Genomic DNA, 13,740 nt, shown 5'->3' with positions numbered 1-13,740 from the left:
GCAGCACAAAACTCTGAAGACAGATAACGTGTTTGGTACACAGCCACCGATAGAGCTCTAAAAACCATTCGCAGCAGTCATAAAGACTTAGAAATGTATCCCTTGGTAATATTCTGAGCCCTCCAGTTATTTGCCTGCCACTCTTGGCACCACAACAGACGACAAAGTCAACCCTCAGTTGTCTGCCTGTTCTGCTTTTACAAAACTACTTTGCCTATTTGGAAAGAACAGTTGCCACATTTCAACAATACATACATGTTAACAACAAACAGCAACTGCATTATTCTGATACACATCTGAAAAGAGAACAATAGGGAGGTTAAGGCCAACTTCTGTGTTGACAGGGTGGGGTGTTCTTAACTGCTAAGAAGTGGGGTCCGTTAGGCACTTTTCCCACAGAACCCAACTCTCAAAAAAGATAAAGATACAAATATGCCTAACACTTCTGACAACACACACATCTTGGTCACCTCTACTTTGGGCCAGAAGAGGTAGCTGACCCCAAAGAATTCTGGGAGCTCTAAGTTTGTTTGTTAAAGGTGTTGAGAGTTGTTAGGAGATTGCCCTCACAGAGCTAAAATTCCCAGCAGGGGTGGATCTACTATGAAACAAATGAAGCTTAAGCTTCAGGGCCCCTCATCACGGAGGGGCACCAGAAGCAACTTTGGTCCATGTTGCTTCAGTCTGAGTCAAACAACTCAAACTGATTATTATTTTTTGTATATATTTTAACAATACCAAAGTTTGAGAGTCAGGAGCACAGATGTTGAAATGGTGTGGTGATCTGTCATGGAATAACTCCACTGAAGAACAGGGGCTACCCATTGCTGGTTGCGAAGGGGCCCCCATAACAGGCAACCTTCAGGGACCCCAAAATGTAGGCTTGCCACCGATTCTCAGAGTGGATAAATACTTGACCCCTCTTTGCACAGAGCTCTGAGAGAGGACTATAGGGGTCTCTTAACAACTCTCAGCACCCGCAACAAACTGCAGCCCCCAGAATTCTTCTGGAACCAATTACACTCATACCTCGGGTTAAGTACGCTTCAGGTTGAGTACTCCGCGGACCCGCCTGGAAAAGATTAATCCACTTTCCATTACTTTCAAAGAGAAAGCTCACTTCAGGTTAAGTACAGACTTCTGGAACCAATTGTGTTTGTAAACTGAGGTACCACTGTAATAATATTTTAATCAGGTGACACCTGGGGTGGGGGATTCCTGCGATGCAAAAACAGGGCCCCCTAACTCATATTCTCCAGGATTAGGATGACATTGTTATTAAAAACATTTAACTGACGGCTAAATAAATACATGCATATCATTAATTACGCTAAATGCTTGGTCCTCCTCGAAAAGGTCGCCTTGCACAAAGTGGGTAACCAACAGCAAAACCTGCATTTTTAGCAGCACTGATACTGGTACACTGTGTCCTGGACATTGTGAATGCCACTATAAAAAGGCAGGCATTTTATTCCTCTTTTGTAACAAAAGTGGGCCAAAAACATAAAGCAATTCTCATCCAAAAGAAGTAATACATTCTTCCTTTTGGTTTCCCATGGAAGGACTTGATTGTTGGTTCCCCGCCCCCCCACCCCTTTGCCTGCTGGTTTAGCTAAGAAAATACAGATTCTCAGCATGGCTCCCCTGGCTTTATACGTGTGTAGGCCTCTTGGATAGCACAAACTGCTGGGATCACGAGCAGGAGGACAATTGTGCTCATGCCGTGGGCTCCCCATGTGGGCATCTGGGACCCAGGTGGCGCTGTGGTTAAACCACTGAGCCTAGGGCTTGCTGATCAGAAGGTCGGTGGTTCGAATCCCTGTGACTGGGTGAGCTCCTGTTGCTTGGTCCCAGCTCCTGCCAACCTAGCAGTTCGAAAGCATGTCAAAATACATGTAGATAAATAGGAACCGCTACAGCGGGAAGATAAACAGTGTTTCCGTGTGCTGCTCTGGTTCGCCAGAAGCGGCTTTGTCATGCTGGCCACATGACCTGGAAGCTGTACGCCGGCTCCCTCGGCCAATAATGCGAGATGAGCGTGCAACCCCAGAGTCGGTCACGATTGGACCTAATGGTCAGGGGTCCCTTTACCCTTATGCCTCTTGGATAGCACAAACTGCTGGGATCAATTGTGCTCATGCCGTGGGCTCCCCATGTGGCCTTCTGGTTGGCCACTGTAAGAAGAGGGGGTGGCTATGTTCCTCCTCTACTGCTGGAGGCAGTATATGCCTCTGAATACCAGTTGCTGGGAATCGCAAGAGGGGAGAGAGCAGCACTGTGGTTGCAATCAGGTCCAACTTGTAGGCTTCCTACTGGGGCAGCTGGTTGGCCACAGTGAGAACAGGATGCTGGACTAGGTGGGCTCCCTTTGGCCTGATCCAGCAGCTAGGCTCTCCTTAAGTCTGTTTGTATTATGAAAGCATGGGGAGGGGAGGGATAATATCTGCTTCAATTGGTGTTAACAATTCTTGACTCTTAATTAAATGAATCAATGCAGAAGACTGCAATTTCGTGAAAGGAAACTTTGCCAAAAGGAGTTGCGGTCCAACAACACCTGAAGGGCACAGGACTGGGCTACGGTTGCTGTCAAATCATTCCTGGTAACCCCTCCAAACGATGAATTTCTCAGTGTTTGTATTGGAGTGTGAAAGGCACAACACTGGCTTGAAATGGTTGAGGCCAGCTCAGATACAGGCAGCCCAAGAGAAAACACAACTGCCATGCCTAAGGTGGAAGGCCTACAGTAGCTGTGTGGTTAAACGGCCTTTTGAAAAGGACAACCCCAACCCTCAAAGGCCACAACTTCTTTAGGGTTGCCAGTGTGGTGCCCTCTGAATGATGCTGGACTCATCATCTCTCTCCATTGGCTTCGCTGCCTGGGGCTGATGAGAGCTGGAGTCCAACCAAAGCTGGAAGGCAGCTACCCCTGTTGGAAAACATTTGCTACACTCCTTCTATGCCTCAAAAACGGACCATAACACTGCCCTAGTGTGACTGAGCTACTTCCTGTGTTGGCGGATGCTGGAAATTCTGTGGGGCTGGAAGGCGGGACTTCTAGGGGTCAAGTTTAATTCCCAACAAGTAAGGAGAAAACCTTTAAATAAAAAAAAAAAGGCTTGCTTTGAAAGACATTCTGTTTCACCCAGGAACAACGGAAGCAAAACATTAACATTGAAATGTATACAAGCAGGTCCCTCTTGCCTGCTTGGTCCCCTAAGATGTGAAGTCACAAGACCACTGCCAGGGGGGCAGGCAATGAGATGGCAGCAGACACTCCAAGCTTGGCCAGTTACAAAGCCTCCACACAGGCTGAACTAGAGCCAGGCACACAAAACTGCTACAGGCCGCCGCTGCCCACCCAGAGCTTCTGCTGTTTGCAAACTTTTGTTCCAAGTCTTCCAGGTTCGGCATCACACGGAACTGTCATTCCCACCCCTTCCCCCTACCAGCCCCAAGGGCAAATGGATGTCACTGGAGCATATAACACTCTGTGCAGAAAGAGAAAGCGGCAGGGATTGGCGTAACCGCTGGTGCAGCCTGAAGTCGCCGATCGATCCTGCAGAAGGTAACCGGGTGAAGGCTGATCATGGAGAGCAAGCTGGATATCTCCTGTAGCCACCAAAGCTGGCAGCGTTTCATTTCTGGCCGCAGAGATCGCCGTAGATTCAGAGGCCCCGGAGGGAGCTTTTAGCTTGGGTGCCCAAGAGGTGTCAACTTAAAGAGCCGCCTGGAAGGAACGTCGCAAGGGTGACCATATACAAAATGTTTATTGCAAGTCAAATACAAAGCGGAACTACATGGGAATCTTAAAAGGGAAAAAGGGAAGAAAATAAAAAGCAGATCCCTAAAAAAAATAATTAACAACAATAATAATTAAAAAAAAAGTTCATGTTGGGGCAGCCAAGTCTTTTTGCGAGTGGAATTAAGTTGATATCTGTGCAAGTCCACAATTTCAGCGTCGCAGTTTTCCTTGTTTTTGCCTGTGTGCGTGTCCATCTGTTTTAAGGAGTGTAAAGCTCGGGGTGGGAGGGGCACAGACATTTTTTTTGCGCCCCAGGAAAACCCTCCGCCGGCAAGAGAATCAGTTGCATTGGATTCTTTGTCCTTTCTGGACATGTGGAGGGGGCAGTTGTGGTCCTGCTGGTGATTCTTGGCAACTCTCGTTTTCCTTTTGTAAAGGAACTCAGGGTGGAGAAACGTGGGCTGCTAATGAAAGAGAGGACTAAGCAAAGGACAGACCCAAGAGTCCAGCCCACAGCTGCACATGTAAACATTGCCATCCTGTTGGCTTCCCTGTTGGTGGGTCTACTGAGGCCTCTTGAGGTTCCCAGCAGAAACTTCTCTTCCTGGATTAAATTTGCACCTGGGACTCTTTGCCTCTTGCCTCTGGTCAGCTGCCTGGCTTGGGGGGAAGGGGAGGGAAGGAGGAGGGGAGGGGAGGGCCATGCAGGCAGCAGGGGTCTAGGGACTTGTCACTGTCAGGCCCCTGGTTTCGAGGTTTGCTTTCTTGTTGAACGAAGAGTCCGACGTACTCGTGGTTTTCAAAATAATATTGTGCGTTGGTCTGGACCGAATGCCTTTTCTCTAGTTTTAAGATTCCTGTGGGACAACCTCCATCATCTTCTGGCACAGGACTGTCGTGGAATCTGTTTTGAGGGAGGGGGATGGACAAAAAACAAAAATTACCAAGCTGCACTGTGAAATGCTTGGAAACCGTAAACACTGAAAGGGAGTTTTAAGGACATTCTAACAAATTGTCATTCTGCTTAGAATCTGCAGGAGTGTATGGCTCTCTCAAATGTGCACCTGCCCACTGCCCGATGCATAGCAAAATAGGTTTGCTTGGTTGTAAGTCGCTTTGGGTTGCCTTGGACAAGATAAAGCGACCAGCAACGTCGTCATCATCATTATAATCATCATCAATAGTAGTAGTAGTAGTAGTAGTAGTAGTAATGATAAAAATAAAAATAAAAATGTGAAAGGTGGTTTGAGCAAGGGATCATGGTGAGTGGTGTGTATGCTCACGTCGCTTTTGCCTCTGTCGAACAGGGCTTGGAAGTATTCCCCCCCCCCAAAACCTGTAGCACCTGTTTGTCCAGAGGGACAAACGAGAAACAAAGCTGCACCCTGAAGAATGTAAAGCCTCTCTCAAAATGTTCCCCATTCAACTTCTGCCTGCTTCCAGCAAAAGGGCTGGACACTTGGCTTGCACCAACACTTTCTGGCTACAAGGAGATTTTCTTGGGCGGGAGGTTGGTAAACAACACAAGGCATCAAGAGCATTAGCTTTGTATTAAGACACTTGCAAGATATTCCTTCCATCTGCTCTGGAATATTCCATATGCCTCCCCCCTCCCTGGCCACCCCGCTATTCTCTGGAAGGACGGAAGGCCTGCAGCAATTAATATGCTGATTTGTCACCCAACAGCTTTAAAAATTGGCTTCTCTAAGAGCAGAGACTGATACTTGGAAGAGGAAGAAAGTGTGTGCATAAAGGGAGAGAGAATCTGAGAGAGGAACCACTGAAAAGCTCTTGCGTTCTCCACCCGAAAGTGCAGCACTAAACCCTTGGCGCTTCTGCTACTCTGCATTTCTAGGTCAGCCTGTTTGTTGTTGTCGTCTGGAGCCCCCGGAGAGACAGATGGTGGTGTTTAGTTACATGGACACCATCCAGTGAGACTTCTCATGATTCAGCTGTTCAAACAGAACTTTGTTTCTGGGGCTGAAAAAGAAGGAGGGCAGGCCAGGAGACCCAACTGGCCCCTCAACACTTGCTCTGTGCAGTGGACATATATAAGCTGACTGCCCTCAAGTTGTTGTTGTTGTTTAATATATTTTTATATCCCACCTTTCTCTCAAGTTGGAATTCAAGATGACTTGCAGCATTTTAAAAACATCTTCATAAAATGCAAAATAGTGTAGATAAAACTAGTTAAAAGCAATAGCTAAATGACAACAAAGCACATTTAGAACCAGCATGAAAATATTGATTGCCCTGAGAGCATCCCGGTGGTCAAAATCATTTGCACCTAGTTATCAAAGGCCCATCTGAATAGGAAGGTCTTAGCCTGACTGGAAAGTTAACAAGGAGAAAGACAGACTAACAGGGGAGTCGGAGAAGAGAGAGCTAAGAGGACTGTGACTGGGAGCTGATTAAAGTTGCATTTTAGTTGTGTTTAAATAAACCAGATCTTAGGCTTTTCTGCTTATAGGAACAGAGGAAGCTGTCCTCTGCCAAGGCAGACCATTGGTCCACCCAGCTCAATATGGGCTCTCTGGGATTTCAGTCAGAAGAGGCTTTCCCTGCTCTACCTGCAGAGACCAGGGACTGAAATGGGGATGTTTGGCAGGCAAAGGTTGTGGTTGGAGAGTGCGCTGAACACCTGTGGCACCACCAAGCAAGCACAGGTTCTGGAATGAGGGAACTTGCTCAGCTGGCATGATGCAACCTACCTGCAGAGTTCAGGCTTCCTGCAGAGTTCAGACTGGGGTGGGGTTGAGTGTGTGTGGAGGGTTAGGGTTGGAGGATGCAAATAGGCAATGTAGCACAAATAATAGTTCCTAGAACCTAGAATTCCAGCTGCCCCCACAAAATCTGACTGGTCCTTCTCAGTGAGGCAGGAAAAAGTGTGTGCCTGGGGGTAGTATGCCTGTGTTCTTCTTGGTGCTGCTTGGATAAATGCATGAATCTAACCTTTGGAAAATTTTGTAAGTAACGCATTTTAAACTTACTTAACAGTGTGTTGTCTGTTCATTGCAAGAGGAGTAGAAAGAGGGGAACGCTTTGCAAGCTGACTGAACAAGATATGCAAAAGGTTTAACGGTTTACATTCCTAATGCTGCTTGACTTTGTGAGTTCAAACTCTGCTACTAGTGACTCTGTCCTGCCGGAGAGTGAGTTTATTCCCACACTTTGAAACCAGGCATCCAGCTGATTCTTTTGTTATTTATCCCACACACGTGGGTCAAAGGATAATATATTTTCCCTCCCATACTTTTAACAATATATCGAAAGGGGATTTAAAAAAACCCCCCGCACAAATTGATTTAATACCATTATGCTGAGATCAAGAGTATGGATTACTGCTCTTGCACCCATTCCTAACCCGCACAATGCCGCCATCACCCTGCAAGCCAGGAAAGGGACTCACATATGAGCTGGAGAAGCCACTTTGGTTTGTTTGTCCACCAGACCCCAAAGTAGTAAACGGGGACCCCGCTGAGAATGATGGTGAAGCCAATGCCACACTCCTTTGGGGTCATCCAGAAAGAGACGACAATCAGGAATATGCAGGCCAGGATGAAGAAGATGGGTAAAATGAGGTTCACCTGTACATGGGAAAGTGCCGGGGGGATGAGACACAAAAGAGCAGCAAAATCAGATAATTTCTATACCAAAAGAACAAAAACCCATTGGACTAGATTAACCACTCACTGCTTCAATTTTGTTTAATTCAATTAAAAACCTTTATAGACCACTTGGCGACCAAGGTGGCACATGTAGTTCTCCCCCCCCCACAAACAACAACCCTGTGAGGTTGGCAGGCTGAGAGGTAGTGCCTGGCCCAAGGTCCAATCCAGTGAGCTTCAATTGAGGATCTGAACCCTGGTCTCCCAAATCAAACACTCTAACTGCCACGCCACACTGGCTCCCACCCTTCTCCCCACATTTTACAACCCCCAAGAAGTCCATTTAAAAAATAAAGCTAATTTATTATACGCTAGTGTGACAAGAGAGCTTCTCTCCACTTTAACTGTGTAAACTTAAAATTTCTGGTACGCATTTAAATCCCTTCCAGAAGATTGGGGTAAATCTGCAGGGACCTTTGAAGCAGAAACACAAGCAAGGGAAGATCAGCTTGTCCTCAGCTGAATGGAAAAGCCCTCTTACAGCTCACTACTTGGTTCTGGCCTCGAAGCAATGGCACAGCTATGCCCTTTCCCTCCTCCCCTGCTTGCCTTGAGTGCCTTTTTTAGTCTGTAAATCTGAGGGTGAAGCTTCTCTCACTTTTTAATTGATATGAGTCGATTTAGGAAACAATAACTGACTGAAAAGCAGGATGAAAGTATAGTAAATCAATAAACAGAGCCCACAAAAAGAGCCCCACTGGATCAGCCAATGACCCATCTAGTCCAGCATCCTGTTCTCACAACCAGATGCTTGTGGGAAACTCGAAAGCGGGACCTGAACACAACATCTGAAGTCTGCCCAGCTGCGATTCCCAGCACCTGGCATTCGGAACCATGACTGCCTCTGAGTGTGGAGGCAGAGCATGGCCATTGACAGCCTTATCCCCCATGAAAACTCCCACACTTCTGCTGCCGCCACCACATCCCTCTCTCACCTTTATAGGCCTCTCCAGCTCTGGCTTCTTGTATCTCAACCACAACATGCCGATGATAGCCAGGGCCACGCAGAGCCAGTTGAAGAAGCTGAAGAAGTTGATGACTGAGAATATGTCGTTGGAGAAGGCGTAGAGCAAAGTCATGATGCACTGCAGATTTGGAAGGGGGGAGCGGGGAGAGGAGAGGAAACAGATCGATAAAATTCAGGAGTGACCCAAATGGCAATCATTGCCTTTTGATGCCTGCAAAAATGAGAATTAATGGAGGGCGTGGTAGCGCAGGCGATTTTGCCATTTGAACGGCAGCCACTAGAAAACAAACGTGGCTCTTGCACTTGAGTTTTAAACCTTTGAAACTTGTGCAGTGGAGGTAGGCATAGAGCAGGGGTCCTCAAACTTACCCGGCTTCGGGCCGGATGCCCGCCGCGCTGATTGCGTGGTGGGCCAGAGGGTGGAGGAGCGTGCGGCTACACGTGCCCATGCACAAACACTATTTCTGGCACACTCCCGACCTGGAAAGCGCCAGAAATAGCTTGTGCGCATGTGCAGAAGCCTCCTCCAACCTGGAAGTACACCGGAAATGACGCTTGTGTGTGCGCACAAGCTATTTCCGGCGCTTTTCCGGGTTGGAAGTCGGCAGCCGTGCCGGTAAGAGCGGGCGGCGGCAGCAGGCAGTGGGGGTCCCCAGGGGCCGCATAAAAGAGCCTCAGGGGCTGTATGTGCCCCCCCCTGGCCGTAGTCTGGGGACCCCTGGCATAGAACCAGCAGGCAGAAGCAGGAAATTCAGAGCGCAAGCTCAAACAAGCAAGGTGGCTAGTCCTTCTCAGATTTCCCTAAAACTTTAAAAGAAAACAAAAAACCTACGACGCCCCTCTCAGTTCTCCATTAAATGGAAGCCGCTCTCTGGAACAACTCACCAAACCTCAGCCAGGGGGCAGCACTCTGGTCTCTCAAGCAAAAGATTTGCTCAACACAGCAGTGGCGAGTTGGTCCCCCCCTCCAGATGTTGCTAGATTCTAAGTCCACCGCACACACACACACACCTCTGCAACCATGAGCCATGCTGGCTGCTATGGTGGGTGCGGCTTGGAGTTCACAGTCCCTCCAAGTGTCCCAGGGACAGTCCCGGATTTACAAAAGCTGTCCCAGCTTCTGATTTGATCCCAGAATACCGTGCTTTTCCTTATGATGATCTGATTGTCATCAGAGAAATGTTGGAGGGTATGGAGTTACCCGACGCCCATTTGAAGGCAGCCCTGTATTGGGAAGGTGGTTTTTTTTAAAAAAAGTTTAATGTTTATTATGTTTTTATATGTGTTGGAAGCTGCCCAGAGTGGTTGAGGCAACCCAGTCAGATGGGTGGGGTATTATTATTAATTATTATTATTAATTATTATTATTATTATTATTATTATTATTATTAGGGAGGCCTCTATTTTCATCAGATAAATGTTGGAGGGTATGAGCCCAGTGACACCTGCAGGGCTACAGATGTTTCCTATCCATGGCTTAATCCCACACACCCCCTTCCTGAGTGGTCAGTGGGAAGCCATCTCTGATGGACCAGAGTGTCACCCTCTCCAAAAATTCCATCAGCCTTCCGCATTGTCAGGGGAAAGTGACTTCTATCTAGACACACACACACACACACACCCGGTCAAAACTGAGTGCAATTCAGCAGGTTGATCCAATCCAGTGTCCATGACTGCTGTCCACACCACGCTCCCCACTGCCAGGCCAAATCCACTCGTGTTGATGACAATGAGAAGAGAAGCAGCTGGCTTAAGCTGGGTGAGAACAGCTTTGCTGTCCTTGTCACCACAGGCTCTGGCATGAGCATCCTGGCACACTCTCAGCCCGTGCCGCAGGGAGTTCTTTGAGCAGCAAGAAGCAGCCAGGAATGCTGCAGAGTGAAAGCTGGGACCTCTCTTCTTCTGCTTTCTTTCCCTCTCCCTCTGTCTGTCTCTCTCTCTCTTTCTTTCTCTCTCTCAAGAAAAAAGAGTGATGCAGCTGTCCGCGTTGCCTCTCCTGGCTCCAACACTGCCTCTTCCACTGCTGCGTCCCCCAAAGCTATAAAGAACAGTCCATGAGGAAATGAGAATGCAAGAGCAGCCCTTCTCCATCTGACCAAAGGCTCATCTATCTTAGCACCCAGCTTCTCTATGTGGAAGCTGACAAGTGGGGGACAAAGCCGCCCCTCTCTGACAGACTTCTGCTGCTGCTGCTCCCTAGCAGCTGGTATTCTGTGACAAAACCTCCAGCTAAAGAGGCAGCGTGGGGCCATAGCTCAGTGGCAGAGCATCTGTCTTGCAACCAGAGGGTTCCAGGTTCAATCCCTGGCATCTTCAGGTAGGGTTGGGGGAGACGCCTGCCTGAAATCCTGGAGAGACACTGGCATCAGATGCCCTTTTAAAATGTGTTGGGGAGGGGAGGGATGATTGGGTTGCTCTTGTTTTTGTTTTTATTACATATTTTGTGTTTTTATATTGTGATTTTATGCTGTGAACCTCTGAGATCTGTGGGTATAGGGTGGTATACATATTTAAGAAGTAGTAGTAGTAGCAGCAGCAGCAGCAACAGTAATAATAATAATAATAATAATAATAATAATAATAAAAATAGTAATAATAATAATAATAATAATAATAAACAAAGCAAGATGGACCAAAGATCTGAGTCAGTGTAAGGAAACTTCCTATGTTCCTAAAGAAGCAGCATTAGCCATAATGACAGATAGCCACTGCCCATGAATTTGCTCAATCCACTTTTAAAAGTCATCTCAAAATTCCTGCAGGAGTGAACAAGCCCCAAACATTTTGGGGAAGCTGCTCTAATCCTCCTGATCATTTTGGATGAACCTTTCTCCAGCTTCACAATGTCCTGCCCCCAGCCCCAGATGGGACAAGCAGGACAATAGACCCCTAGCCCAAAGGTGGTACAAAGTGCCACAGCTTTAAATCAGGGCAGATCTTCCCCTGCTTTAAGGGACCCAAACGATGCAGCTGTAATAAGCTGACTGAGAAGGTGGGCTGGAAGCAAGCAAGGATAGAGGCAGCTTTGGCTAGTTGGATATGTTCAACAGGTGCTGCTTGGGCACTGCAAACGAAAGGCCCACCAATTCAAAAGCAAAACGCAGGCAGTCTTTTGCAAATACTGTAACAGATTTAAACAGAACACAAAAAAGCTTCAAGTTCACAGGAGCATATGTGGGCTTCAAATAGGTGTTGCACCTTAGAATTCACAAAATATGTATATATAATGGTACAAAAGATATCAATAAACAATAACAATAACTATCAAACCAATTCCAAAAGTGTTCTAAAGGGTCATTTTATATAGAGCTGGAGTGCTGAGTCGATTCAGGGCAAGACCCCAGTATTGTTCATGAAAGAGTTGTTTTATATATAAAGCCGAAGTGCCGAGTTGATTCAGGAAAACAACCCAGAACAGGGCCCTGTTTTGATATGGACGCCTTTGTCAGCTGGTAATATCAAATAATACATAGATTACATCACAATTCTAAATTGGCATGGCTTAAATTTTGCAGTATCACATAGCATTTTATGGCATTTGGTTCCTTACCTAATTTATGAAGTCGTGTTGATTTTTGAAATGAAATTCTATGCGTTTCAAATATCATGTCTGAAAATGATAATAATGCATGCTTTAAGTCAAAATGAATTGTGATGTAATCTATGTATTATTTGATATTACCAGCTGACGAAGGCGTCCATATCGAAACAGGGTCCTGTCCTGGGTTTTTCCCCTGAATCGACTTGGCACTTCGGCTTTATATATAAAACAACTCTTTCATGAACAATACTGGGGTCTTGTCCTGAATCGACTCAGCACTCCAGCTCTATATAAAATGACCCTTTAGAACACTTTTGGAATCGGTTTGACAGTTATTGTTATTGTTTATTGATATATTTTGTACCACTATATATGCACATTTTGTGAATTCTAAGGTGCAACACCTATTTGAAGCTACATATGCTCCTGTGAACTTGAAGCTTTTTGTGTGTTCTGTTTAAATCTGTTATTCTCACTAGAATACATACCTTTATTTGACTGCAACTCGTGAGTAGGTTTTATTCCTTACATTGAAATTACTGGCCACAGTTCTTGGTATCTTTCCTTTCTGTTTAACTCACAACTAGAACTCCAACTTATTTGAAGTCTTTTGCAAATGGCATCAGCCTTCTGCTATGGCCTGTGGTTCAAAAGGCGATGCCTGCAAGACTAACTCTTCCTAAACCATCTCAGCATGACGCAGTTGCTTCTCAGTTCTGGACGGAGGTCACTGCCTGCATAAAACTGGTCCTGAGAACAGATCGAAAACCCACCAACAAAGCAGCATTGCTCCTGTTTACGGAGCTCTATTCCAAGGGCAGCGGAACTGGTTTGCAAGTCATGGCCTGCAGGTTGCCAAACCTATCATTTTACATCACTGGAAGAGTAAACACCATCCCAGCAATCCAGCAGCAGACGGAAGAGCTGTCCTCACTCGCCAAACATAGCGATGTATCGCTGGGAACAGAAATTGGATGCTTACCAAGCTGCAAGGGAAGCCGACAGCTAACTCTCTGCCTAATGAATGCAGAAGATATTTTGCTTATAATACACGCCCCCTCCAAACTGAAACTTGAATGAGCAGAACTGTTGAAGGTGTACCTGCATCCTCTTCCCCCCCCCACCTCCCAACACCACCAGCCATTTTGTTGTAATGGCCGCGCCAACAGAACTTTTTTAAAAAATAAACAAATCCACTTAAGACAGTAAGACGTAGCCATTGATATTCTTCTCCTCTATGAATTTGTCTAATCCTCTTGTAAAGCCATCTAGGTTGGGGGGTCATCGCTGCCTATACCGCCCCTCAAATGGAAAAGGATGAAGGTTATCCTGTAGGCATCCTTACTGTGAAGACAAGTGAAGGCATCGGCGTGAGGAGCCTGGGATGGATCATGGACAGAACAGAAGGCAGGTGTCCCTCACGAGCACCAACGAAGAACAGCCTAAGAGAGAGAAAGAGGGGAAAGAACACTGTGGTTAATTCACACTGCCTGAAATTACTTTAAGAGGGCCGTGCAGCTAGAAGGAGCTCATTGTGAGGCCTGGGGAGCCAAATTACTGTGCCTCAGAGGATTCTGTCTGGAGCTGCACCAGTTTCATACAGACAAGGAGGAAGCTAATCCTCCAGGACTCACCAGGATGCCTCTGTCCGTTGCACAGTGTGATAGGGAAGGGCCACTCTGAGATATTCTCCAATGGGATTGAGGGGATATAGGTCAGGGGCAGAACACTCGCCTGGCATGCAGAAGGCTCCCAGTTCGATCCCCGGCATCTCCAGCTACAAATGAGGTGATGGGGAAAGACCCTGCTCTGCCGGAGACTC

At 46.7% G+C, this 13,740-nt stretch overlaps 1 protein-coding gene across 1 annotated transcript in view; it reads right to left on the bottom strand.

Annotated features, from left to right (window-relative positions):
* Window positions 1-3,748: 3,748 nt before the first annotated feature.
* The window catches only part of SLC7A5 (solute carrier family 7 member 5), a 49,533-nt gene continuing 39,541 nt past the window's right edge, over window positions 3,749-13,740 (bottom strand). Inside the window, exons 7-10 of the mRNA XM_035117901.3 lie at window positions 13,264-13,360; window positions 8,346-8,495; window positions 7,152-7,329; window positions 3,749-4,646 (exon numbers count right to left, since the gene is read on the bottom strand). Of these exons, the coding sequence (XP_034973792.1) occupies window positions 4,591-4,646; window positions 7,152-7,329; window positions 8,346-8,495; window positions 13,264-13,360 (481 nt within the window). The 3' untranslated portion in view covers window positions 3,749-4,590. The remainder of the gene's footprint in view (window positions 4,647-7,151; window positions 7,330-8,345; window positions 8,496-13,263; window positions 13,361-13,740) is intronic.

The sequence above is a fragment of the Zootoca vivipara genome, chromosome 6 (genome assembly GCF_965207765.1).
Source record: "Zootoca vivipara chromosome 6, rZooViv2.hap1.1, whole genome shotgun sequence".
Lineage (NCBI taxonomy): Eukaryota > Metazoa > Chordata > Lepidosauria > Squamata > Lacertidae > Zootoca > Zootoca vivipara.
The sequence above is the reverse complement of the archived record's forward strand: the minus strand, read 5'-3'. Positions and strand labels throughout refer to the sequence as shown.